At 43.4% G+C, this 26,449-nt stretch overlaps 1 protein-coding gene and 1 long non-coding RNA gene across 5 annotated transcripts in view; one reads left to right on the top strand and one right to left on the bottom strand.

Annotated features, from left to right (window-relative positions):
• The window catches only part of EPB41L4B (erythrocyte membrane protein band 4.1 like 4B), a 169,153-nt gene that overhangs the window by 86,399 nt on the left and 56,305 nt on the right, over positions 1–26,449 (top strand). For all 4 annotated transcript variants that reach the window (XM_015282344.4, XM_046935227.1, XM_046935212.1 and 1 more), the window contains exons 16-17: positions 12,091–12,272; positions 17,750–17,865. In XM_015282344.4, coding sequence (XP_015137830.2) covers positions 12,091–12,272; positions 17,750–17,865 — 298 coding nt within the window. The remainder of the gene's footprint in view (positions 1–12,090; positions 12,273–17,749; positions 17,866–26,449) is intronic.
• LOC121113062 lies at positions 16,791–21,807 on the bottom strand. The gene is made up of 3 exons (XR_005857331.1): positions 17,897–21,807; positions 17,627–17,793; positions 16,791–17,082 (listed from the first exon to the last, which is right to left on the bottom strand). It is a non-coding gene; the product is annotated as an uncharacterized LOC121113062 (long non-coding RNA).

Raw genomic sequence — 26,449 nt, 5'->3', positions numbered from 1 at the left:
CACTGTAGTGTCTGTGTTGCTACATATAATGTCTGTGCTGCTAGTGTCTATGGGGTAAGAGTGGGGAAACAATAAAGCAATTGTGCACTGGGATGTGACAGTGCCAGAGTAAGTCTCAGATCATAGAGGCTGCCTTCAGTTTCCCAAGGCTGGACTTCCTCTTTTTCGTCAGTGTTTTATTTGAGAAAGGAAGAAATAGAAACTTCTTGCTGGAGCCATTGGAACAAGAGCCTAGTTTAGCTGCACTGAACGCCCTCTGGAGAAGGAGGTTTTTCTGGTTTTAGGGTGGAACATTTATTGCTCCACAATTCACACGCCTACCTTCATAACACATTATTGGTTTTGTCACATAGATTCTGTGCAGTTTGTTGTCAGCATTCCTCCTCATCATGTGTTTTTATTTGTAGTTTGGTTTATTGCTGAGGTGCACTGATCTTCCTGATGGATCTCAAGAAAAAACAGCACAGACCCTAACCAGTCTTTGGGTGTTACAAGGCCTCATGCAGGAGGTCTGAGGTCTGCACATGGATGAAGAACATCCTGTGAGACTTCTGTGCTCTGTATGTGCTGCGTGTCACCTCGAGGGAAGCGCTGGTCATGTTGCTTCTCTGAAGAAGGAGCTCACGCAACTCTGCAGTCTGCTTACGCTTTTCCATTCCACATCCTCCTTGCTGCCTGCAGAATTTTGTACCAACCATGTCACCGAGCATTCAGATAGGTAAGAACAGGTGAATTTCTCTGTCCTTCCTTGGCTGTGGTCACAGCTGGCTTCTTGTCACAAATGTGCAGGGATGTGGTTGGGAAAAAGGGACGTTTCTCTCTGTTTTTGCTGGCGTTGATCTGACTCGTGCACCACCTGAACAAGGATGGATGTGGGTGTCCCTGCAGTGAGCAGATAAAAGACTGGGGGTGTTCTAATGTTATAAATCAATGGGACGTCTTAGATTCATGCTACTGCAGGAAGCCACTGGTAGTTTATAGATGCACAAACCCAACTCAGAAACTTGATAGCCCTAGTTAGGTGAGTGTTTTCACCTTGTGCTGAATTATCATAACTAGTCTTTTCTTAGGAGGAAATGCCACACACAAACATAAAAAGAGCTTGTTGTGCTCATTGCAGGTACAGATAAATCAACAAATTTTGTATGCATTGTAAATGTACCGGAAAGTTGCTTTTAAAGGAAAAAAAAAAAGCCTTGTGCATGGCCTGAAGGAAGTATTGCTTTGTGAATCCAAATGAGGCATGTTCTCAGGAGCACCCTCTGAACTGTTTGTACAAGCTTTCCCCACCCAGTTCTGAAGTCTGTTCATTGTGCAAGTCCAAAATCTTCTTTTTACAAGTCCAGTGTGCACTTAGAAACTCTTCTGTAATCTGATTACAGATGATAAATACTATCCTTGGGTAATCTAAGCAGGGGGAAATTCTTTGAGTACAGTGCAAGGCATGGAGCAATTGGACTGACCTGAAGTGCAGTGTGTAACAGGCCGCGTTCTTCCAAGAGTTGCTTGGTGCACTGAAGCTAAGTACCTGCTGGTCCATCTCTGTGTGTTTCTCCTGCATTTTCTACAGCTGTAAGCCAGTCCTTTCCCAGTGTAGCTCAGGGCTAGTATTGTTTTACACTGAGGTTGTTTTTGGCTGGTTACAGCTCCATAACCTGCATGCTCTGCCTTAGGAGCTGTGGGAGGGGATTGAAAAGCTGGCAACTCCACATCTGTCACTTGGGCTGAAATACATCACTCTTCAGCCCCAACCAGACCCTAGCGTGCAAATTAATGATTAATGTCAACTACTAAAATATGATACTGAAACACAATACTGAAAGCGTTGTCACTTTCAGTAAATTGTTTTAGCGTGGGCTTTTCCTCTACACTTTCATTTTCAGCTATTTTTCTTTAGCTGATGTGAGTCACAGGCAAACAGAACAAACGGATCGGGCTTTGTAATGTATTTCCAAAGCTGGCACTCTCAAGTTTGCACATTTAAGGACAAGACTCAGCACATCCTTCTGGAACGTTTTGCCAGTGAACCCATATGCAAATCAACCAGAAGAGGGATTTCTTTCTCATGTTGTGGACAAAACCAAAGCATGTATTACGGGTCTTTGATGTAAAATGTCATTTTTCCCTCATTCTGGATAAGCGTGGCTGAAAATCTCTCATCTAGCTGAGAGAAACTTAGAGCCTGCAAGTCATTTTGAAATTGGAACTTCCACTGCTGACAAGGAGTTGGGGAATTTCTAGGACAGGCAGAAATTGAAGATCGCTTGCTTCTCATTTGTCAAAGCTGGCAAGATGGAGATCTGAAGGAATGAAGAAGACACCTCAGATTTTCTACCAGTCGCTGGTTGGTATATCCAGCAGGCAGGCTCCAACTACCTACCTGGAAGGACTGAAGATATATCCACCTAAACTGGCACATCACATCTCTGGAAAGACTGCTGATAAGCACTTCTGCCTTACTCTGGCAAAAGAGAACTGAGGAAAACAGTCTTGTGGGGAGTGCTGTCCTTGCAGGCCTAGCCGGGCATTGCTAAGACTTCAAAACAGAGCTGCTGCAGACCAATGAGCACTAATGAACATAAAGAGAGATTGTATTTCTTGAAATTGTTCTCAGACTCTGTGCTGCACTTTGAAAAGGGACAGATCCACCAGGATTGTGGCTGCTTGTGTTAAGAATGTGCAGGCCAAGGATCTTCTCTGAGAGCCATCCTGAAACAGCGTTCTACCAGTTAAGTCTCTCTGCATCTCAGCTGCGCTTGTGCTACAATGCCAAGGATGGAGATTTAGAACCTTTAAGAAATGAATACTTTTTTCCTACTTTATGGTCAATTTGCAAAAGCCTGTAAAAGCACCATGCCGTATTCGATGCTCGTGGGCGCTGAAGGACCTGCAGGAAAATCAGTCTTTTTTCCCATGGGCACCAAACATGGAAGAATATTCAGCTTTTGGACCAAAACAACACCAGTCAAAGTAGACAAGTGAAAGCATAACGTAAATGGTAGTTGTGGACCACACCTATCTACCTGTTTGTATCCTGTCATTGTAAAGCAGCATGTGCTAATGAGAAAGACCTTGTTCAACCTCCACTGTTCTCCTTGTTTTTCATGTATTCTTCTACGTGGAAGGGACTGGCCAAATAGGCCTCCTTTCTGACTGCGTGCTGTTTTGTCTTATTGCTGCTGTCTTGCAAAAACAGATAATAGCTGGATTCAGCTGGAGCTCCTCTCTTCAATGAGTCACTTCCAGTAATAAAGCTTCTGCAGGTAACATTCTGCTCTCAACTACTTACCAATGACTGCTTCATGACTGTCCTTTAGAGCAAGACAATTTATTTTTAAACAATTGGCTTCATGAGTGTTAATCTGAATTCAGTTGAAAAGTTCTCAAACCAGGCCTCCCTGTGCACTGACTACTGCATGTGTTAGTAGGTTAACAAAGAAAACGTAAGCATGTCTTCTGTGATCGCTTTCATACTGCTTTTAATTTCAGCAGATTATAACCTTCAATTTTGAACTGGAGGAAAAGGAGTTTTTTCAATTATTATTTTTAATGCAGTTTTTAAAATCCAACTTTACTAAAGATTATGGGGTTTTTTTTGTGCGCATGTGTGACTTTTTTTTTTTATGTAGAGTCCCAGTGGATTTGGCACAGAAAGACAATAGGAGATAGGAAGCTCCACCAGCCTAATATCTTATCCCAAGTGTTACTTCTTGGCTTTGAGCTTCCGGGATAATGGCTTTCTCTTGACTGTGGGACTGCTTTTGGTTTGGTAGCATCTTCTGTGATATGTTGCATGTCCATATGAATTGAAGAAACACACTGAAAATGAAATGATTTCTTCATATGAAGAAATCTTGTTCATTTTGTCTCTTTGAGAAGAAGCATTCATTATGGCTGCCATAGTCATCAAACCTTCTGAAAACTGAGCTGAGCTATTGGAGAACCAGTGGAAATGCCCCAAGAGTTCTGTTTTCTCTTGCCATCGCAATTACATTTCCAATTTTGATTTCTTATTGTACTTCCAGTCTTCTAAGTTTGTGATGTACTTGTGTTTTTCCTTCTTCTTCATCTTTGTGTGTGTGTGTGTGTGTGTGTGTGTGTAGTAGTAGTAGTAGTAGTTCTACCTTCAACTTTAAAGTACTAAACAGCAAAACCTGTACCTCACAGTGTCAAAAACTGAATTAAAGCAAGAACAAGCATTTCAAGTAGAAAAAAAAAAAATGGAAAGCCTGTAATTCCTGGATTATCTGTCATATGTTAAAGGATTATATATATTGATATATATATATTTTTAAAATAAGACAAAACACCCTTCCTGCCTCCCAAAGAAAATGGAAGAAGCAGCCACAGCTAATTAGTAGTAGGAAGTACCGATCTACTGCAATTTAAACTCCAGGTAACAAGATACTTATTTATAAGTATTTTGTTTTCCCCACTAAATCCATTGCGCCAGGGGTGGTTCAGGTTGGGTGCTAGGAACAATTTCTTCTCAGAAAGAGTGGTGAGACAGTGGCACAGGCTGCCCAGGGAGGTGGTGGAGTCACCATTGCTGGAGGCGTTCAAGAAATGTGTGGATGTGGCACTGAGGAACGCGGTTAGTGGGCATGGTGGGGATGGGTTGGTGGTTGGACAGGATGATCCTCTTGGTCTTTTCCAACCTTAATGATTCTATGATTTTTAAAACTTTAGGAAAGTAGAAATAGAAAAAGTTGCTGCTTCCGAGCCTAGAAGGGCTCTGTTTGTTATCAGTCATTTTCAAACTCTACTGTTGTATTTAATATATCTCTGTCTTATTTTCAATTTCTGACTTTAAAAAATAGTCCAGAAATTGCTTTTAAGATGAAGTGAAAAGTTTCTTGCTGGAATTCTGATGAGTTGCTGGAGTGCTGCATAAAAATGTAGACAGGACAGCTTGCAAGACTGAGAATAACCTTGCTGTATGTGCTGAGTGATTGATTTTGTGTTACTTTTACCTCTCAGTGAAAGTTTTTACTTGCTATACGCTGTACCTGTTCAGTGGCTATATTGATAATGTGTTTAAAAGAATGGCAAAAATCTATAACCCGAGTCTTTTTGTGTGGCAGTGGTGTCAGGTACATTCATGCTAGACTTTGAAGTTATGGCACACTCAGGTGACCCTATGTTTCTTTGTAGGGCAATGGAAACATTTGGAATCAGATTACTTAGGAAGCATGGCACTTCTACAGTTTGATTAATTTATTTTAAAAGAGTTTTTTGAAAGTGTTTCAGCTTTGCAGGAACAGAGACAGCAGATTTTTAAGCCTTGCTGCGGTGGTTGAGGCCAAGCATAGTGAGCAGCAGGTGCCTTACAGGTTGCTGTCCCTTTCCTCCCCTTCCTCTCCATCTTCTCATGCTGCTGCTTTCCTGATACGCACAAATTGCCCAATTTTCTTCCCTTTTCTACCCTCTGTTATTTCTATTTTCACTGTGTAGTATTGTTTTGTTTTGTTTTGTTTCAGGGTAGAGATATCTGTACTCAAATTTCCCAAGGCTTTTCAGGTATTTTGGATCTTGGGTAGTATTACTGATAGCATTTCCTAGACATTGCAAGATGCTTCTCACCAAAAGGTCCCAAATTCCTTCAATATTCTTTGAGCTTTGGCCATTTCTCATGTAACTCTCCCTTGCAGAAGGCAAAATGAGAAAGGCGGGTGTGCCTAGCTTGGAAGACCTGAGTTACTTCATGGGTTAAATGGCAGGAAGGGCTGTCACCTGGGTTAGCAGCCTGAGATCAGCTGCAGGCTGTCTTGGCAGCCAGGGCTGCTCCCTGCCTTTGCTCCCAGAGCACCCTGACTTACCAGCTGGTTTCCCAAGTGCAGGCTGAGATGGGAGGACAGCACTGGCTTGGAATGGGTATTCATCTGTCTTAGAGAATTTTGTGTCTTCTTTTTGGAGTTCTTCTCATCTGCAAGGACATCTGTGACTGTGATTTTTTTTTTTTTTTTTTTGGGGGGGGGGACAGGTGATTAAATATCATTAGCTATCATTATCATTAATTAAAGCCGTTTGTAAATGAGGAAAAGCAAGTTCAGTTCCCCAGTGGGGATATTTTGCATGACAGTTTTGCAAGGCGGTATTTTTTTAATGATCTTTATACAGATAAGGTGAAGTCTGTGAGGACAATGGCTGTGTCGAGCTGAGATTTGTTCCTTGGTGTTGTATTAGAACATGCTTTGCCGCAGGCTCTGCAGATTAATTGGAAGCTGGATCTACTCCTGCTTTAAAGCTTAGCTCAGCTTCTCCTAACACAAGAAGCTGGTGTATCTCCTACAGGAGAAACTCTCTCTGCTCTCAGTGTTGTTTCTGAACACCTGCTTCCCCATGGCCATTTCCTCCTCCTTTCCTTCCTGGCTGGCTGGTTTGGCTGGGAGAAAGCTGCTGGTTGCCCACTCTGCTTCTACGGTGAAAGAAATACATGGCTTCCTGACGTGTCCCTACAAGTGGATGAGGACTGCTGCAATGCATCTCCCTGTCATCTACTGATGTCAGGGCACAGCATAGAAGTATAACAATGCTGACAGCTTTAGGTATGCTTTCTGTATTTTAGGAAACCAAGAGGCCTTGGTTATGTGGTGCAGGTGAAAAAATCATATAAGTATGTTCGTAGGGATTATAGATTCATAGCGTGGCTTGGGCTGGAAGAATCTTAAAGACCATCCATTTCCAAGCCCCTGCCATGAGCAGGGTTGCCACCTACTAGACCAGGCTGCCCAGGTCCCCATCCTACCTGGCCTTCCTTCTTTACTTAAGAACACTTGTTGCTGTTATATGTCCGAGCCCTTGGCTGCAAAAATGAAACTGCACCCTTTTTCTTTTATAAGCAGTCCTCCCTCCATGGTCTGGCTTCCCTTCATGTGTAATACTGAGTCCTTTCAAAGTCTTTTGCTTCATCACACTGGTTCTGGCCATTAAATGATACTTGCACAGGGCACCACTTTCTGTTTCCCACATTCTACAGTGACACAAGGGGTGTATATGATTCTGAATGAGCTGAAAGCAAGTTTTACTAAAAATTCACTAGTTTTGTTTTGAACTTTTTTTGAAGCATGGGTGGGGAATAAGCCCAAAGTCTCCTCTTCCCCCCCCCCCCCCCCCCCCTCCCCCCCCTCCAAATGCAGAGACTAACATAAAAGGTGAGTGCTTGGCTTGACACAGCTGTGAAATCTCATCCCCCAGCTGGCATGCTGAAGATTAATGTGCAATCAGTGCCTTCGTTAGACTTCTGAGAGTCTCTGCTTCACACATACGTGTTAAGGTGTGCATTAATAATCCCCCCAGCTGCCATTTGGGAGTGCATCTAAAGCCTGTCTGGATGTTGAAGGTGTGGTTGTGCTATGGTGACGGCTGAAATATCTCCTTTTAGGGGGGAAGTGCATAGGGCAGCGTCCCAACACATTCTGTTTGAAGCCTGCAGTGTGCATTTGAACTGCCTAAGCTGCAGAAATCACCACCAGGCTTACTTGAAGCTGCTGATAGGTCAGGATGGAGAAGGGTTGTGGAGATGTTTGTGTAAAAGTTGAGGATATTTATGTGCTAGAAAACTGCAGTGGTTTTGTGCAGAAGTTTTCAAAGCAAGGGACAGAGGTGAGTGTGGTATTTGATGAAGGTTATTTAACAAAAGGCACACCCATATCCAGAAACCTGGGACTTTTTAAACCAGGGCTCAGCTCCTGCAGGGCAACTCTAAAGTAGATGCAAAGGTGTCTGAAAGGGCACAAAAGTTTGAGGCTGCTTTCTGCTCTGGCCCCACCAACCTGCAGGAGAGAGCCCAACTATTGGGGTATGGAGGCTCTCAAGGACAGGCTGGATGGGCTCTGAGCACAGATCTCTACTGATCTGCTGTAGTTGTCCCTGTTCACTGCAGGGAGTTGGATTAGGTGGCCGTTAAGGGTCCTTTCCAACTCAAATGAGTTGTGTTGCTCCCAAGTGTAGCTTCATGCAGGCAGGAGATGCCTACAAGAGAAGAGGACACGGACAGGGTGCAGGCATGCTCTGGGGTAGAGGTGAGGAATGTCTGCGGGTCTGCGTGTTTGTGTTCTACAGGAGATGCTATTTAGGAGAAAGCAAATGTCGTGTTATAGTATATACACAGGAACTGGTCCCATAGGACATGGGAAGCATATAATGCCTTTGTAAGGCCTCAGCAGGAATGCACGACGTCTCAGAGGCAGAGCAGGGGGTGGGTGTTCAGAATGGGGTGCAGGAACGATCAGAGCTGTAGAAAATGTGACGAGTGAGGGCCCACTGAGAGTTCAGAGTGCTTCAAACTCTGGGGGAAGATGTGAAAATTGTTTCCACAAACATGGGCTTCTGTAGCAAGAAATAACTTGTTCATTGATGGATGGGAGGAGAAATAACAGGCTTAAACTGCAGTAAAGGTAACTTAGGTTAAATGGAAAAAGTAAGTGCGGGCATGATTTGACAATGAAAGAGAAAGGTCATGAAGTCTTCCAGGGAAGGTTTTTAAGGTTCAGCTCAGGCAGTCAGCTGGGGTAATGTAGGCCTGCGGGGTCCTTTTGTGAGAGGAGAGGTGAAGAATTCAGCCTTCTGAATTCTTTCTCAGTACCTTTCTATTCCCCATTTTTTCCTGATCCTCTAACACGGTTGTCTGTGTGAGCTGTACAACAGAGGTGTGGTTTGGTAATGCAGCAGATAGGTGGAGCACATGAAATTTAACAATGCCATCTGAAAAGATCTTCTGAAGCAGAGAGTGAAGAATATAAATTTGGGATAGGGGGCTAGTAACGAAAATAAAATTCAAACAATGGAAAAACTAATGAGAGGGTATATACCAATTGCTCTGTTTCTCTACTGGCTGCCTTTTTGGTCGGAAGAAAGTAAGTGTGGAAGTTTGAGGCTAACAGCATTACCAAGTGTCTGTGAATTTTGACTCTTTTTAAAGGTTTAGCCTGGGGCTGCAGAAGTGCTTTGCCCGCATGCAGGATGGAGAGGGAAGAAATGTTTTCTTTCTTTAGAGAACTGTCTGTAGAGAGCTGCCTTTTTCCTTGAGAGGCAAGAGTTGGTTATGTAGGGAGCGGCTGGAGCTTGATCAGAAAACTCGACAGGTAAATAAAGCAGGAAACCTGCACCTCAAAAAACCTGCCTATCAAAAGGCAAAGCAGACGTGAAACATCTCTATGTACCAGGAGGGCCAAAAGACAGTTGCAGGAGAAAAGATGAAAACCAGTATCAGCCCATATTTGCACGTAGTTTGAGAGCACTACTTGATGTCTGGGGAGCAAGTGTGAAAACCTGGAGAGAGTAGGATATAGTCTGAAAGCTGACTCAGAGAAATTACTGATTTTCTCGCATCAGTGGATGGAGAAGGATGTGTGAGCACATTACGTATTCAGGTAAGTCAGATAGAAACAAGCAATAAAAAGGAGTGTTAATGGCAGAAAGATGCACTGCGGGAGAAGTGTCAAGACGTTAGATATAAGGGAGTGGGAGAACACTGAAATTAGTGAAAATAGATGTAACATCACTGCTGAATTATGCCACGATGATGCCAGCTAGATCCCATCTTGTAGCAACTACACTATGATGCCTAATGTGCTCCTAAATTAAACAGTGTAGAGTACACAGAATAGGGATTTGGACTACTCGTTATGTTTTCTTTGGGTACTGCCGAGCTTCTCTAGCAGACTGGATTTGAGGCTGCTGCAAGAACTGTTGTTGGTGGCTCACCAGCCCAGAGTGTGTTTGTGCAGAACTCTTAGGTGGAAAGGAGGGCGTGGATATGAAGTCTTCCTTGCCCAACCCCACATCCATCGGAAGTGCAAGAGATCACTGAGTGCCAGTATGAGCTTGTGCCCATATCTGCCAGTTGCTGCCAGCACCAGAAGAGAGCAGATGACTGCATCCTCTTAACTGGGCCAGCATTTTCAGTCGGGGGTTGTCCATCAGAGTGTGCTGCGTGGGCTTGGATTTCGGTGCATGCCTGAACAGCAGCTTTGTTGGGCTCTTTACTTATTTAAGTAAAGGTCACCCTGCATTTTACATGGTGAGAGCTCTCCTGTCTGGACAGTCAAGAGGTACACCTAGGGAACTTGGTGCAAATTCATAATCATGCCAGAGCTGTTTGGTTCACTCAGTTGCCCAGGTCATTCCCATTTCAGCATGGGAGCAATCTCGTGCCCATAGCAGTATGAGGAGTCAATGTAAAGATTCAGTGTGATCTTACTTGTTTTGAAAAGACTGGTGAATAATCTGCTAAACAAACCTGTCAGCCAGTGAAATGAAAGCAACTCCAGAACGCATGGGGCTTTGTGTGCTGAAAAATGTTGAATTGTAGACTAGAAAAAGCAAGATGTGCTGAGGCTCCAGCCCCAAACTGTTAATATTTTCATTCTGTGAATAAAACCAGCTCTTCTCTCTGTCAAAAAATGGCACTTCGATCCAAAGAGCTTCAAGGGGAGAGTGCAGGCGAGCTGTTACAATTAGTATTCAATCTCATTAGCCTGTACCATTTTTCCCCAGTAGGCACTTGCTTAATTTGATTATAACGGTAAAGATATAGTACAGTTTCAAAAGACTCTCCTGGATTATCTGAGCTCACCAAAGCTTTTCCCTGTGTATGTGACCCCTATTTGTGTCGTTTCCTTAAGGCAAACAGAGCATCAGAAGTGCCTTTATTAACAGTCCTTGCTACATGCTGGGAACCTGCCAAGGCGAATACACAAAGCCTTCCCCTCCCCGCCTCCTGCTTTCGAAAAAGTAACCTGCATGAAAGCGTTATTCAATTGCTACCCAGTCAGAAACCTCACGCTGTCAGTTGTTGCTAAGAAAGCAGTCGTTACTAATGATGCGCTGAGTTGCACGCTTCAGCATATCCTTGGAGATGGTGCAGATGTGTGTATGTCCAGATGACTTGTTAATTTCGCTTTGAATCAGTAAGTAGTCTGCAGAGAACATATGTAGCAAGTAGCTGGGTATAATTCATTCTTTGCTCCTTTAATTATTCTGTTTGTCTTCATTCCATGTTGTCAGGTTTTCAGCTACTGTTGGTAACAGAAGCAAACTGAACGCTCACGTGGGTGGAGAGATAATTTTGTTAGCGTTTTCCAAATGGACAGGGGCTTCTGGGTTTTTCTGGGGGGTGGGGAATGAATTGATTTACTGCAACCGCCGTCTAATGCAATACTGCAGAATTCGTTAAAACGTTATAAATGTTTTAAACACTCCATTGAGGGGAGTACATCCAAGTCATTTGCAGCGTCTGTGTAAAATTATGTCAGCCTTTTTTTGGTTGCTGGCATATTTCTAGGCATTCCTCATCGTTTCAGACAATAAACTCAAACAGCATCCATTGAAACTACTGAAGAAAAGCAGCAGTGTCACATGACACATCTGAGTTAGAGATGACCAGTTAAAATGTCAGTGTCTCCATTTCTCTGTATATTGTAGATTGACAGCTTAGTCTCCCGAGTAAACTTTCACAACAGCAACAACAAAAGGTATTTAGCAGCAGAGATGTGATCCCTTTTGGACAAAGTGCTATTCTGTGTGCTGTTACCTGCAAAACCTTTTCTTTCCAATGGGATCTTTCTCCATTTTTTCCTAAGTCCTGTATTTTTCATGGAGCCTTTTTGCCATTATTTTGTAGCCCTAAACAGCCACAGGAATATAAAGTCATTCGAGGACTGTTCTTTGCTTTCCTCTTCTGACGGTTTCACTTTAAAGGAATTATTGTTTGTTGCCTGACCTTTTTCCTGTTGGAGGTGAAACTGCAAATTCCTGCAGAACAAATTTAGATGTTTTTGAGAGTCGTATTCCATCGTTCGGTTAGAATTTAACTCGGGGTAAGACTCTAGCGGAGCTTGTGCAGTGTGCAGAATCAAAAAGAATCCTGACATTAAAGTCATGTCAAACAAGCAGAGGAGTCCTTTTTCCTCACCCTGTGACGCTCCTGTTAACAGAAAAGTATAGAAGTCATTAAAAATTTTATTTGCCAAAAAAAAAGGATGGGTTTTTTTTCTCCCCCCTGAGGAAATTTGCGCTCCGTTCTCTCCAAAAGTACAATTGATCCTTCTGCTTCCCGCTCTAACCAGAACCGAATTTGTTTTGTAGCTATCCCTTGAACAACAGCGATCTGCACCAGTTCAACATCGAGGAGAACGGCGGAGCACCGTATGCCGCAAAAATGCCTGCGAGGCACCACCACCACCACCGCCATCACCACCACCACGCTAACTACGGCGCCCTTGCTCCCGACAGCAAAGACATTGTTTCTGGAGTTCCAAACCCAAATAGTAAGTCTACTGCTGTCGGTGTCGTGTCAGTAGCTGTGCTGGTTTCAGCTTTGTCTCTGGGAAGGAGGCGAAGGAGAGGAAAACATCACACGTTTCGTTTTTCCTCTGTGAAGAACATACTTCCTGTTATTATTTTCTAGCTTGGTACTATGTGCAGTTGAGACAAGATGTACAGCTTCTTGGCTTTGCTATGGGACTGTGGGATTTGGTGCTCGATTGGTGTTCTGCAGCTGAACAAATATCCAGTTAGTCACAGATTCTGAGTCTCTAGCTACTTGGCACAGGCTATTTTTAAATTGTTACTATTTATCTCTATAATATGACAAACCTATCCTCATCTGCCATTCTTTTGCTGATCTGCCCAGCTGGCCTTCAGCCCTCGTTCTTGGGATCTGGCTCTTGCTTTCGTGTCTGGGCACAGGCAGCAGAAATTTTGGAGCACTGGGCAAACACCACTGTGCTCTCTGTTTTGGTACTGGGGTCCACAGCTGTGAAGGAGGAGTAGCTGAAAAAATACTGCATTGAAGCTGAGTCCAGTCCAGTGCAGCAGACTCTCCTGGCTCTTTAAGAAAACTTCTGTAAATGCCATAGATTTTAGTAAGAGTGGCAAAGATGCATTCCCACTCACAGGCTCTCCCAAATGCCAGGAAGAAAGAACAAAAGCTCAGAAATACCTGAGAAGCTATGTAAAAAAAGAACTATGTAAGACATTGGGAAAAAGACATGGAGAGATGTCTATCAGAAGCACTCTTTGCATGCTTAGGGGTTTACTGTCTTCTGCAGCACTGGTGCTCTTCCTTCTTGAGACAAGTGATGTCTTTCTCTGTGGTGTATAGGAAGGGCTCGCTTTGCTGTACTGGCTTTGGTCCCAGTGGTTGGCATCACCTTGGCTGGCAGTAATGTGGATGATTCCCGCTCAGCCCCAGCTGCCACCACTGGAGTATGCTCACTTGCTCTGAGGAGAAATTCTGGGCATGTAGAAAGCAAAGAGGAGAGAAACTTGCTTGTTTCTGATATAGCCTTGGGGAGTTCAGACATACGTCTCTGCTGCTGTACGTGTACAGGCTTGTGAAAAGTGCATTGCTTGGGCAGATGTTTGTAGGTTTACACGAAAACTGGAAGAAAAACATCCCTGCCATTGAGCAATCCTGTTTTTGGCACTCCAAATTTATAGTCTCGGCACTCTGCAGTGTGTGAGATGCTGGAACTGAATAAGGATTTCAGAAGATGAACAAAACAAGGCGTGACCTATTATTTTCCTTACTTCAGGGGTATGCTAAGTTTTTCCTTTGTCCATGTTTTGGCTTTGTGCATCACTCTGAGAGGCATCTGTTAGGGAAACTTTCAGCCTGTAGCCAGGATCCCACCATGGACAGTGCTGGGTGCTCTTGGCTCCTGGCTTTGCTCCCTCAGCAGCTATGTACGGGCACCTGTCAGTGCATCAGTTTTATTTGAACTTTGTGTCAGAAACCTGGAAACATTTTTTATTTTTTTTTTTTTTAGCTTTCTTTCCCAAGGAAAGGGAGGTTAGAACTGTAAACATGAGAAACAAAAGGGGGGCATTGCAAGTGTTTGAAGAACGAGTCCTAAGCGGCAATATGAATTGCATGCTGGGGCTTTAGAAGAATCTACTCCCTTAGCAGCAATCTGCAGTAGCTCTGCCGTACTCCTCTATGTTTATGCACTGAATGCTCCATATTAGAGGATCAGCAGAAGGGGAAATGCTGCTGTGGCACTGCTGGGGTGGGGCTGCCAATGGGAAAGGGATGCTGCCTGCTTGATGAAGTGGGGCCAAAGGCTGCATGCAGCCTGTCAGCCTGGTGCTGCAGGAGCCACACGCCTTCCCATGGCTCTGTGCCAGCCTCTATTTTTTATTTCCCAAACTAGAGGTGAAGCATGCCAGTGGAAATGCAGCCAGTGCCAGTGGGCCTGAGCCCTGAGGACACTGTAGGCCTGAATGTCCCTGTCCCTGGGGCTCCCCCACAGCCCAGGCCCCCACACCTCCCCCAGGCCGTCACCCCCCGTGCCCCAGCAGTGCTGCAGGAGGGCCAGACTCCAGTTCCTACAGCCCTGCTCTGTTGGGAAAGGTAATAATTGTAATAGTGTTTCCTGCACCTTGGATGCTACTTTGTCACAGAGGCCAGGCCCTGCATGCTCTGCCCAGCAGCTGCGGTACTCCCAAAGCAGCCCGAATGTTGGTCTCCCCGAGGAAACACAAAAGAACATGGGTGCCTCCTGTAGAGGGACTGTGGTGCCAGTTTGTAAGCTGACTGTCCCGACTGCCAGCCAGCCACCTCAAAGCAGACCGTGTCACAGTCCCCCAGGGCCCTGTACCCTTGCACTCTGCCTGCTGCACAAAGCTAATTTCCCCCAGAAGGTAGCCCTCCGTGAGAGCAGGCGTGCTCAGGCTGCTGCTTGTGCTTTTGGAGTGATGATGGTGTAGATGGGACCACCACCCTAGAAACCCTGGGTCAAAGCTATTCCCTTGTGCATTGGGGTGGCAGCTCTGTTTGAAGGTGAGCCTCCAGCACCTTGGTTGTAAGCCACCTCTCTGGGACTGCACATATGGCACTGTGGGACCAGAAACACCCAAGCTGAGAGAGGAGATGCTTTCAGGGGTTTGGATAAGGACTGTGGGGACATGGGAGCTTGTGTCTGGCTGAAGGCTGTATGAAAGGTTCCCCACTGGGAAAGCGTTTCTAGGAGGTATGTGGTCACAAGCCTGAGGACACTCTTGGGAAGAGGGTGCCTGTGACTAAAATACCTCAAGTGGACATGCTTGAAAGGCCAGAAGATCCACGTGAGGAATATGCTAGCCAAATAGCGACCTCCCTGTGAGGCTGACAGTGGTGAGGCTGTGCATATCAGCTTGGCTGCCTGATGGTTTTCCAGGGGACCTTGAGCATTTTGTTAGATGTTCCAGTTCCTACAGGACAGACCCATCTCTGAGCTTAGAGGTGATTATAATCATAGGTGAAGTAGAACTTGAAGTGACCCACCCATCAGTACATAGCATGTGAGAGAGAGGGGGGAAAAGATGCCTGGATTTTCTCCTCATAGATATTCTGTGATAAATTACAACATTTCAGTGCCAACTCACGGGGCACAGGAAGGAGAGGTGCAAATGCTGGTATGCCCAGCCAAGGTTCCCTTTACAATGCTGCTGCATGTTTCACAGCAAGTACACAGCCTGGGACATTGTTACAGAACACAAACCCAGGCTAGATCTGCCTGATTCTTCACATTCTGAGTTGTTTGTCTACTTTGATTACTGGAAGAAGTGAAATTGGGTGAAATAAATCTGGCGTGTGTTTGCGAAGGCAGTTCAGCAGAAGATGTTTTCCTGCATTCTGCCTAATTGTGGTATTTGCAGTGCTGCCCTTCACCTCAAAGCTAGAACGCACAGATTCTATCTTCTCATGCAGCAGATCTTTCCCCATCTATACTCTCAGTCACTGTACCAGAGACCACGGCGCTCAGCAGCAGCCAGCCTTGCAGTGACAGCACTGCTCACTGAGCCTAACTGGGACGGCAACATTGTACATGGATTGCCATGTGCACGTGAGCAAACCCACAGGCAGCAGCTGGGGCTATCACAGAAAACAGCTGCCAACAAGCTCGTCATGTTAGCCCACGGAATTTTTATGGCAGAAAACGACAAATGGGAAGAAGGGGCTCAGCTTGCCTTAGGCTCTAGGCTGAGCTTGCAGGTTATCACCTAAAAAAAAAATATAAAAGACATCCTTTATTCCTGATCTGCTTGATGCAAAAGTCTTCGTGTAACCATGAGCAAAGGATGGTGTAATACAAACTGAATTTCAGGCTGGAACGTTGCTTTGTAACAATACAGTCCTGCATATCCTTTCTTGAAACGAAAGCCTGGTTTGCCAAGACCTAATGCTGACTCAGTAGATGTATGCCAATTTTTTGCCTTTTATTGATATATTTTTTTATCTGTTTGCAAGGTTGAGTCAAAAGGCTAAAATAGCTTGCTTGGTTTCTGAAGCTATCCCTGTTTAAAAAAAAAAAAAGGCAAAAAAAACCCAACCATCTAAGAAGTCAGTTTTAAATCACAGCAAAAGTGAATACTTCAAATAATGCACTTTTCCCCTCTGTGTTCCTTCTTGACAGGCAATAGAATGCCCATGTTTCTTTAAAAAGAATCACCATGTAGTCTTATCTGATGGCTGGGGCAATTCTTTCAGTGGTACAGTCAGGCAGATTCACAGTTTCATATCTATGGAAGCAACCGTAATGTCAGAAATGCTGAACTCCGCCATCATCAGCTTCTGATGAGAGGCTACCAATGGGAGGTCATTGCTGACGGCATAACCCCTTCTAGGCCATTGTTAGCACTGGCTATGTTTCACTAGTACCAAGACAGCTTTTTGCTTATATCCCTCTAAACTGGCATTGGCAATTTGTCTCTAGTCAGCAAAGCCCTTAATGTATATTTAAACAGCTGTAGAATTAGATCTTGAGTGAGCAATATTTAATATTCTTAGGACAGCTCAAGAAACTGATCCAAACGGAACTGCAGGCAGTACAAAGTTTTTATTGATTTCACCGGGCTTTGAATCGGACTCCAGAGACTCCTGAATTGTTCCCAACTATTACTAGGGAGAGGTGAGGATTCATTAAATCACCGTGTAATGAAGCTCTCGTTTTTCTCAGAATACTTACAAATACATTTATGCCACACCATCCCTAAGATGTTGGTGGAGTCCTTTCAGGAGCGTCACAAAAATATTCCACCTTGTCTTTCTCTGTCAGTGCTCAAAATCTTGTCTTTTGTCTTTGCTCAGAATCTCTGTTGACAAAGCACAGCAAATTCCTGACAACAGTCTTAAAGAGACTGACATATAAATGAAGATATCTGAGAGGAGCCAAAAGCTATACTCTGATCTCTGTACACATCACATGTTCTGCGAGAGGCACATTGGCTGCATAAATAAGTTCTCTGGTGTCAATCGGGTTGACATCAGAGTGTCAACTCTGTTGAATATAGGGGGGTGGCTGGAAAAAAAGCCTAGCCCTTAAGCTGGCAAAAGCCCTGCCAAAGTGTAGGGGTGGGGGAGAATGAGGTGGGGGGGAGGGATTGCTTGTTAAAGAGAAAAAGGAAAGATGACCCAACAGGCGTAATGGCTCAACAGGCACTGGAGGAAGCTACCAGAGATGTTGTAGACTCTTCTTCTCTGGAGATATTCAAGACCCACCTGGTCACTTTCCCGTGCAACCTGCTGTAGGGAAACTGCTATACCAGGGGGTTGGACAAGGTGATCTCCAGTGGTCCCTTCCAACCCCTACATTTCTGTGATTCTATGACATTTATGAAAGGTTTTAGATGGTCTTACAGGGAAGACGATGTGCTGATCTCCATCTCATCAAACAAAGTTCAGTGACTTGCTCTGCTGTTCTTCTGTAGCCTCCCTTCAGACTGTGTTTTCTTTCTTTCTCTCTCTTGGGCATCTCTTTAGAATTGAGCTCAGGACTTCCCCTTCTTTATGATGAAACCTCTCATCTGAAGAAAATAGAAACGGAGAGTGTGAAGGTAGTTGGACCATGGCCAGCCCTGCACGTCAGCATGAACAAGGTATAGCGTGTACATACATATTTTTACATACCTATGACAGAGAGCCCCTTGTCACTTCATACGCAGAAGCTGCTGCTTTTCACCTTCGATTCCAATCAACATTCATCTGTAACTGTCTTGCTTTTAATCACCTCTCACCATCTCGTGGGACGGGGGTTTTGTTTTTTGATTTAGAATTTCCTTCCTCACCTTTTAAAATTTCAGAAGCTGCTGTAACAATGTCATGATGTAGTTTTAATTTGGTTGTGAAGAGTTAGTCATCTGGGCAGCCCTGGACTGTAGAAAAATAACAACACTTCGAGTGATTAAAAAAAAAAAACAAAAAGGAAGTTGTTTCTGTACACGAAGTGTTTGTGTTAACTCCCCTGGCAATCGATATTAGTGGGTGTTTGATCAATGGACTTTTGCAGGGGTGGCAAAACCGCTGTGTCTCATTGCTTCTACCAGAGACTGCCAGGTCAGGGACTCCTGGTATCCATGTGAGGCAAAACCCACGTGACCCTGTTCTGTGGTATGCCTTGAGGTGAGTCTGGATAGAGCTACAGAAGCGTGCACTTCTGGTGTGTAATAAGCCCTCTGGGATTAGTCCTGAGCTGAGCCTAGTGGAGTCAATGAGACATTGCCACTGGATTCCAACGAGGTGGGTCTGGCTCCCCAGTGATAATACAGATGTTAAAAAAAAAAAAAAATGTTTTTGGAATGTTTTCTGTCAGTTCAAGTGAGAACTCAAATTAGTTTATCTTGGTTTCACAGGTAGCCTTTTATTATTAATGTTATTTCAACAAGCATTAAGGAAGTTAAAATCAGATATTGGACTATCTTTTCTACGTTCTAGGTAATTGAGGTCAATATGTTGTGAAAGCTGTAATGCCTCTATATTAAGGGCATTTTTTAGCTTTTGTCTTCCCTGATGCACTGGGTTTTCCCTCATCAGGAGCTGTTTTAAGAGTCATGAGGCAATGACCTACATCATAAGGCATTGTTATGAAGTTACTGAATTAACACTTCAAGGTGGAATATCTTAGACTTTTACCCCAAATTATTCATCATTAGCTGTGATGAGCTGTCATTTGCTTGGTATGATGAGGGATAAAAAGTTAAATCATAAAGGAGACAAGGGGGGAAATGGAAAATCCTGCCCCACAGCCTGGACATTTGCAAAGTTATTCTAGAAGTATTCTTAACGGGAAATAAGTACAGTTTTTTATTGGCAAAGCTAATTAAGCACTGACATAGTTTGCCAAAGGAAAATTCTTCATCTTCTGGGTTAATCCAGTTGAATACCCAACATCACATGAGAGGAGCACTGTAGTTCAGTTGCATTTCTTGATGGTTTGTCTTAACTCCAGCTCAGAACGCTTACGTGCAATGCCCAAAGCATGCTTTAAAGGATAGTCCTATGTTATTGATCTTACTGACAGCTCGGTCTGGTATCTACAAAGGGCTAAAGCAGAGCAGCTGGAGGACTCTCTCCATGCTGACATAGTGTGGAAGTGGTTAAACTAGTTTGGCTTGTGTTGTGCAAAAGAGCCAAGCAGCTGATCTGAATGGTACCCTTGTGATCTCAAAATGAGTGGATTTATGACCTTTTTTCTTTCATTGAAAGAGAACTTAAAACACTTCAGTCCTGTATTCCACCATACCATGCAATTTCTCTCCTAAAATATCCCTGCAACTTCTGCACGGAAAAGCCTGACTTCTGATCCTCTCACTCTTCTTTCGTTTCTGAAAATGTGGGGGGAGAATTCAGCTCTCCTATAACTAATGATTTTCTTCAGCTTTTCCTGACAGCTCTAGAATCTTGTCCACAGTCAGGTGGATTATTTATTTAAGTACTAATGAACAAAACTCAGTACCATAGCAAGTCAATGCTCCCAATAAATGAAGCTACAGAGCAAATGCAGCCAGTGTCTGCTGCGATGAGACTTCCATCCGTCAAAGCTTAGCTGATGAAAATGTCTTGTGCTGAGCACTAGGAACTGCTAATTGCTTCTGCTTCTGGCAGAAGCTCTGCAGAAGGCCAGGCAACAGACACAGGCAGTCTAATGAAAACCCTCCGCTGCCAGTCTGAGAGGATTCAATTTTAGGAGCTGGGCAGTGATCTTATGAACAACAGTTACCATGTATGTGAGTACAAAGTTTTGGCTCTCAAAATTTATGAAAATTACTGTTCTAAGCCATCTGACAGTTGTATGTGCCCTTGAAATATGCCCCACTGGAAAGTTGCCTCATCAATCACGCCCTCTTATTACAAGAAGTGGGTTGTTGTGACCATTTTGAATTCTTTTGGCCCCTCCCTTGTGGTTCCTTCTTGAGGCACAATTTTTTGACTTAGATCCTAGAGAAATGTAATCCCAGAGCTTGTAAAGCTAAAACAAACAAACCACCCATTTTTGAGCTTGGAGTAGAGCATGGAACAGCCTCAGCAGATGGCTTCTGCAGTGAAAGCAGGACTTGCTATAAATGTTGGGCTTACCCCCGACTGAAATGCTGCTGAGCACCACACAGCACAAAAGCAGCAGGGCAAGTTAGACAGGATTAAATGACATTGAACTCTGACAAGTTTTTTCCACTGAGACTGTGGCCTTCTTATACCACCTCTGGTTTCACTTGTTGACTACCGAGTCCAACAGCAAACAGGTTTTAATAAGTGCTCAGTATGTCTAGCTTCTGAGAAAAAAGTGAAGCTGCAACATTTCTCCCGCACCACACCATTGCTTTCTATTCCACTAGGTACTTTTTATTCCCTGGTTTTGTGTCCTCTTAAAAAATTATGCTTAAACAAAACCAGTGGAGCACTTGTGAAGCTTTGCTCGCTCTATTTCAGAGAACAAAGCAATGGTTTCCTCATCTATTGTGGAGTCCCAACTTTCATTTGCTCTCTTCCCATTGCTAATTATTATTTTTTCAAGCAAAGTGCTTTGGGGATGGAATTTGTCAGGCCTAATAATCAACCCAGAGGAGAATTAATGAGAATTTGGGTAAATTAGATTCAGCAGTTAATTAATTTGATTGTTGGCTACAGCAAACTCTGTCTCGTGGGAATGATGAATGGATGTGTCCAATCTCTTTTCCAGAGCTGTTTGGTACAGTAGACGTGTCTGTCCACCTACTAAATGACGAACGTCAATATCAACATGTGTTTCATGCCCTTTTGTGCCGGTGGATTTCTTAATCTCCAGGAGACATAGGGCCAAATGCTTGAGCTGAGAATGTATTTCTAATGTTCTTTTTTTTGCATGCCTTTCCTTGGAATACATTTTCTCCTATCCTCTGTGGTCTGTGTGTGTGCACATATAAACGTGTATATATGATATAAAACCAAGAATGTATGGTTACGATTTCTGAAATCTGTGGAGTCTGATCATTATCATGGGTATAATTATTACAGAAGAGGAAAGAATAATGGCACAGTTCAAATTGTTTCTACCCCTTTTGCTGGTGTTACGTTCACCATCCTCTGTGCTCCTGGGTCCTAAGGTTGGTGGCTTCACTCTGATGGGGGGCAGAAGGGATGCTGTGGTGAGTACTTCAGCAGCAGGGATGTGATTTTTGTGATGATAGCATCTTCCTCATTCTAGGAGCTGTCTGGGACCTCTCTTGCTAGCACACTTTTTTTGCTAACGTGCTTTTACACCTTGGTCTTTCTTCATTAATCTGCACCTCCACTTCCCATCCAAATTTACTATACTTGGTGGCCTTTACACATGCTAGCTACTATGCCTTTGTTGCCTTCATTGCCCCTAAAAACCAGTTTCGTTCAGCTCCAGGTCTGCATTTGTTTATAATCACGGGTTCTCCAGCACCACCCTGTGCCTCCACTGTTACCATCCCAGACCTGTGCTTCTCCTCACCACCTCCTCCTGTCTTTTCCTCACAAGGCCTCTGTTGCCATACCAGTTCTGTATTGCTTTATACAACATCATTCTGTCAGTCATATCTCTTTCTACAAAGAATTAACTGCATGTGTTACTGTCATCTATATAAAATGATTGCTGCTACAGCAAGACCTGGGAAAACAAAGCTGCAGGCAGACCAAGAGAGGTCTGTACAAGGGAAGACTCTCAGGCCTTAATATGGAGGCTTTGCAAAGCTCGTGGCCTGCTGGGTCTTCGGTTTACTGCACTGTCTAGAGGACATACTCTGGGAAACACAGCTAGCATAGCCCAGTAATGCTGTCATGAAGCTTGGCACTGATAGAAGCAGGGTCTAGTAATATTAAGCAATATTTTATAAAATACAGTTGATACCTGGAGCCAAAGAGGTTTGCTTCAAGGATATAGGCAAGACGAGTCCTATTGAGAGTTGTGTCTTTCATTAGACCAGCTGATAGCTGACCTGGAGAAAGTCTTGTGTATCCGACAGCCTAATAGGAATTTGTTTTGCTTGCTTCTTTTTCCAAACATGTTGTTCTAATAAAAGATGCAGCTTCTGCTTGCGATCTTTTTCTCCAATAAGAATAACACATAATCATGAAGGTGTTACCATTATGATGTCTGTTCATAATTATTAGTTACCATATAGAAATTTTTTAATATATTTTCTAATGAGAAGGAGGTGAAAGTGACTAGATTTTCATACACGTTAGCAGGTATAGGTGAGTCCCAGGAATAGCACATAGCTAATGTGCACTCAGAATCTGCAAATCAATGCTGTTGTCGTTAAAATCTTGCCTCCCACCTACTGTAATTACTAGCAGTGAAGAGCAAGCCCTAAACAAAACACTCATTTGATTCCTCAGAAGTCTTCAGCCAAAAATGTGCATTAAGCTTAAAGTTTGGCTGAAAGAGTACAGATAAATTATCAGAGGCAAAAGATAACTGATCTTTCTATCGGTAAGAAGTTTGATATGGAGCAGAGAATGAACCTTTCAGAACAGAGGGAATGGAAATGTTAAGTACAGAAATGGTATTGCTGCGATTCATTTTTGTATTCTGTGCGTATACTTAATAGTCAGTTAGCTTTGCAAACCAAAGCTTGTGTCATCATTATCTAACACTGTACAAATCTGCCTTCAGTACCAGTGTCAGTGAATGTAATTGAATTTAAAGTAAATATTTGAGAAGAGAAAAGTAAATCTAAGTCCTCATTTACAAAGAGGAAAATGCGTCTAGTTTGTATGTATATACATACATATATGAGCTTTTTCACCCCACTTCTATCAAAATCCATTTAAATGCAATTCTCCCTCTCTGGAAATAAAGTTCTGCATCAGTGGTGAAAGGGATATGAACGCACTGCTATCTTATAGCACCAGAAGAAGTGGATATGGAAAACTGGAGTGCCGTCAGGTATCTTAACTTAATGTCGACTTTTTTATTTCTCATTTACAGACCATTTAGGATGAATTTAGATTGCAGCTTTAAGCAAGAAGATTATTTATTTCAAATGCCATTTTGACTCTCAGACAGTCACTTAAAGCTAGCATCTCAGACTTTTCAGAAGTACCTAACAAGAAAAGATAAAATTGGCAGTTTCATTAACATTGTGCCGTATTTAGACTTCTAATGACTTCCACATGGAATGCTCTCAGTTTATAAACGAAAATGAAATTTTAATAACTGCTAACCTGGTGCAGCATCTAAATACCCAGCTGCTGTCTGCGTGCTTCACTCACCATTGCAAGCAATAAGGGCTCTGGAAACATAAGATTTCTTTATTCCACAACAAAATAAAGTATATTACAGCTCTCCTTGCAGTAATAATACATAAAGACTCCATAATACAGTCAGGTTTGCTTTTGAACTGGGAAAATGAACTGTAGAAGTTACTGTATGTTTTTGTGCAGTCCTTATTTTTTTCCTTCTTGGTGACATGATTGTCACTTCAGGAGATTAATTAGGAGATTAACAGGGTTATATGTAAAGATTGGTGACATTAAAGAACAATGGGAACTTGCATAGCTGCTTAAAAGTGCTAATAGTCTGAAATAACGAGTTGCTACTTTGCTCTGTGATTGGAGTTCACATTTCATCTGGATCCTGTGTGCCACTGCAAATGTATATCTAATAGGCTCAGATAATCGGCTGTGTGAGGGCTGAGTTCAGGGCTGAGTCAGGATGTGCTGCACTGTGGCACAGACTCTGTTGTTGCCAAGGCAGGCTGGCAGAGATGTGTCTGGGTCAGGTTGAGCAGCCCCAGGCACCATTGGTTTTTGTGTGCAGTCGACATTTCCTCTGGCAGTAAGCAGAAGCAGTGGCCTTGGGCTGCTGGCTCAGCACCTGGGGAGCAGGATGAGCCTGAGCCGCATCAGTGTCTGCTCATTACATGGGAGCAGTCTGCAGAGCTGCTGCTGCTCATGGATGAAAGCAAAGTGAGTTTTGCTTGCTTAAAGGCTAACCCAAACAAAGACTGGTGCAGAACTCGGTGCCCATTTTCAGCCAAGGCAGCAGCATTTGGACCCCTCTTGGTAATGAGGATCACAGTGTGTGACTGGCATGTCAAGGACCACACTGGGGATGTATCCTGATATAATTTGAAGTGCAGCAGTTGGCTTAGGCCTGTTGGGGATTCCCAGTTGCAGGGCTGCCCTGAGGGGCTCTTGGTCAGTGTGGGGAAACTGGGCAGGAGAAGAATGTAAGGACTGGAAAATATCCTTATGTAGACAGAACAGGATATGAAGCAAGCCTGTGTCCTAATAAGCATCGGTTGTCTTGATTTAGCTAGTGAAATGCAATTACTTAATCTTACTTCGCTGAAATGCTATTTAATTAGAATCCAGTGTTAAAACAAAGGTGGGGTTTTGCATGGCCTTTAGAAATGTCATTGCTTAGTGCGTTATTCTTTTTGCTGTTAGAAATCAATACTATTAAAAGTTGACAACAGTGGCAGCTCTTTTGAAGAGTACAGCAGTGCACTCAGGCTAACAAGGCTGTTGCTCCATGAAAAGTTGTACTTTCTCTGTGTTTTTTTTTTTTTCTTTTGATTATCTCCGCTTCTTAATCTTCATGAGTACCCCAGGAAAAAAGAAAACACTTATGGCAAATGAATATTTCTTATTCAGCTGCTTGCCAGAACTAAAGTTACAGTCAAGACTAAATAGATAGCTACAGTTGTAAGTTGTTCCAGCCAGAAGCTGTCACTTTTCATTTTTAATATTTTCTTTTCCCCTTAGGAGGAAAGTGAAGAGAATGAAATGTCCAAAAATATCTTCCATTAAAAATAGTAAATGTGGCTTGGCAAATAAGCCCCTAAGAATTATTTGAGATTTGACACAGAAAGAAAAATCTCAGGATGGGCAATCCTTTAGCAGTAAGTTGTTTGAGATCATACCTGGCAGCTTTGACATTTTGGGTGCAGGAGCCTGCTGGACCAGCTTTGAGAACGCATGATAAATATCTTGCAGTCTCAACAGAACTCTGCAGAGGTCTGGTTCTTCCCCCGACAGCATTTGCAGAATAGCCTCCTCAGTCAACAAAATTGGATTTGTGATTCGCTGCACTTGCAGAAAGTACCCTCTGGATCTTGAAGTTCCTTTCTGTCTGTGATTGATCTTGGACCTGGGAGAAGAGTCACTGAGGTTTTAGTTACCATCAGCCAGCGAATAGCCATGGGGGTGGGCAGAAGGAAGGATGAATCATAGAATGGCTTGGGCTGGGAGGGACCTCAAGGATCACCAAGCTCCAACCCCCTGCCACAGGCAGGACTGCTAACCTCCGTATCTAATACTAGACGATAGTAATAAAGGAAACAGATTTTGGATACTAAGGACTAATCGTATGGTGATTTAATACATAAACAATGAGTAAAAATTGGCCAGTTCTGTCTTGAAATATGCTTTGCCAGAGGTGAACCTCAAGGATACGCTGGGCCTGGTTTTCCGATGCTTTCCTTGTACGTGTTCCAGCTGGACAGGAGGTTACTGGGAGCACAGTGAGGTCTGAATGACAGCATTATGCTTCCTTATGTCCGGGTGCATGCAGCCACTCACTCTTCGCAGCAACATGACAGGGAAAATGAAAGCATAATGTGGGCTATTATTCATCTGTACTTCAGGTCTCATTTCCAGAAAGAACAGGAAAGTTAGCAAAGGCATAACAGCCAATTCTTCCTTAAAAATATGAGAAATTGCAATGTGATTGGTTGTGTTTGCATTTACAAGCCTGGTCTCTTCCATACCCTGTTTGTTTATACATCCGTATTACACTGTCCTTTTATTTTCCCTTTTCTGCATGGGAAGTTTATTCATGCTGGCGTTTCTGCTGGATGTTGTTTGTTCAAGGCACAAAACCTTTAGGTCATATTTGAACAGGTCACTAAGCTAGCTGTCCCGAGGCTGTAGATTTGTGATCCAGAACACTGAGTAGGTAAAGGGGTTGACAGTAGGTAAGCGGAAGCAGCAGCAGCAATGTTTAAACTCTCTCTTTCTGATAAAAGAGATTTCGCTTGGCTTGCAATTATGTGGAGATCCCTTCAAATCCCTCTGGTTATATTTCCAAAGCTCCTTTACATTCTTAGAGGGGTATAAGAAACCAGCGTTCACTACAGCTGAATGCTGTGCAACTTTCCCACTTCCGCCCGCCTGTGATGTTCTGGAGGTAATGTGCTTACTCAGTGTGATCACAGGTTTGGCAGTCACTCCAGA

This window comes from Gallus gallus, chromosome 2 (genome assembly GCF_016699485.2).
Source record: "Gallus gallus isolate bGalGal1 chromosome 2, bGalGal1.mat.broiler.GRCg7b, whole genome shotgun sequence".
NCBI lineage: Eukaryota > Metazoa > Chordata > Aves > Galliformes > Phasianidae > Gallus > Gallus gallus.
The sequence above is the reverse complement of the archived record's forward strand: the minus strand, read 5'-3'. Positions and strand labels throughout refer to the sequence as shown.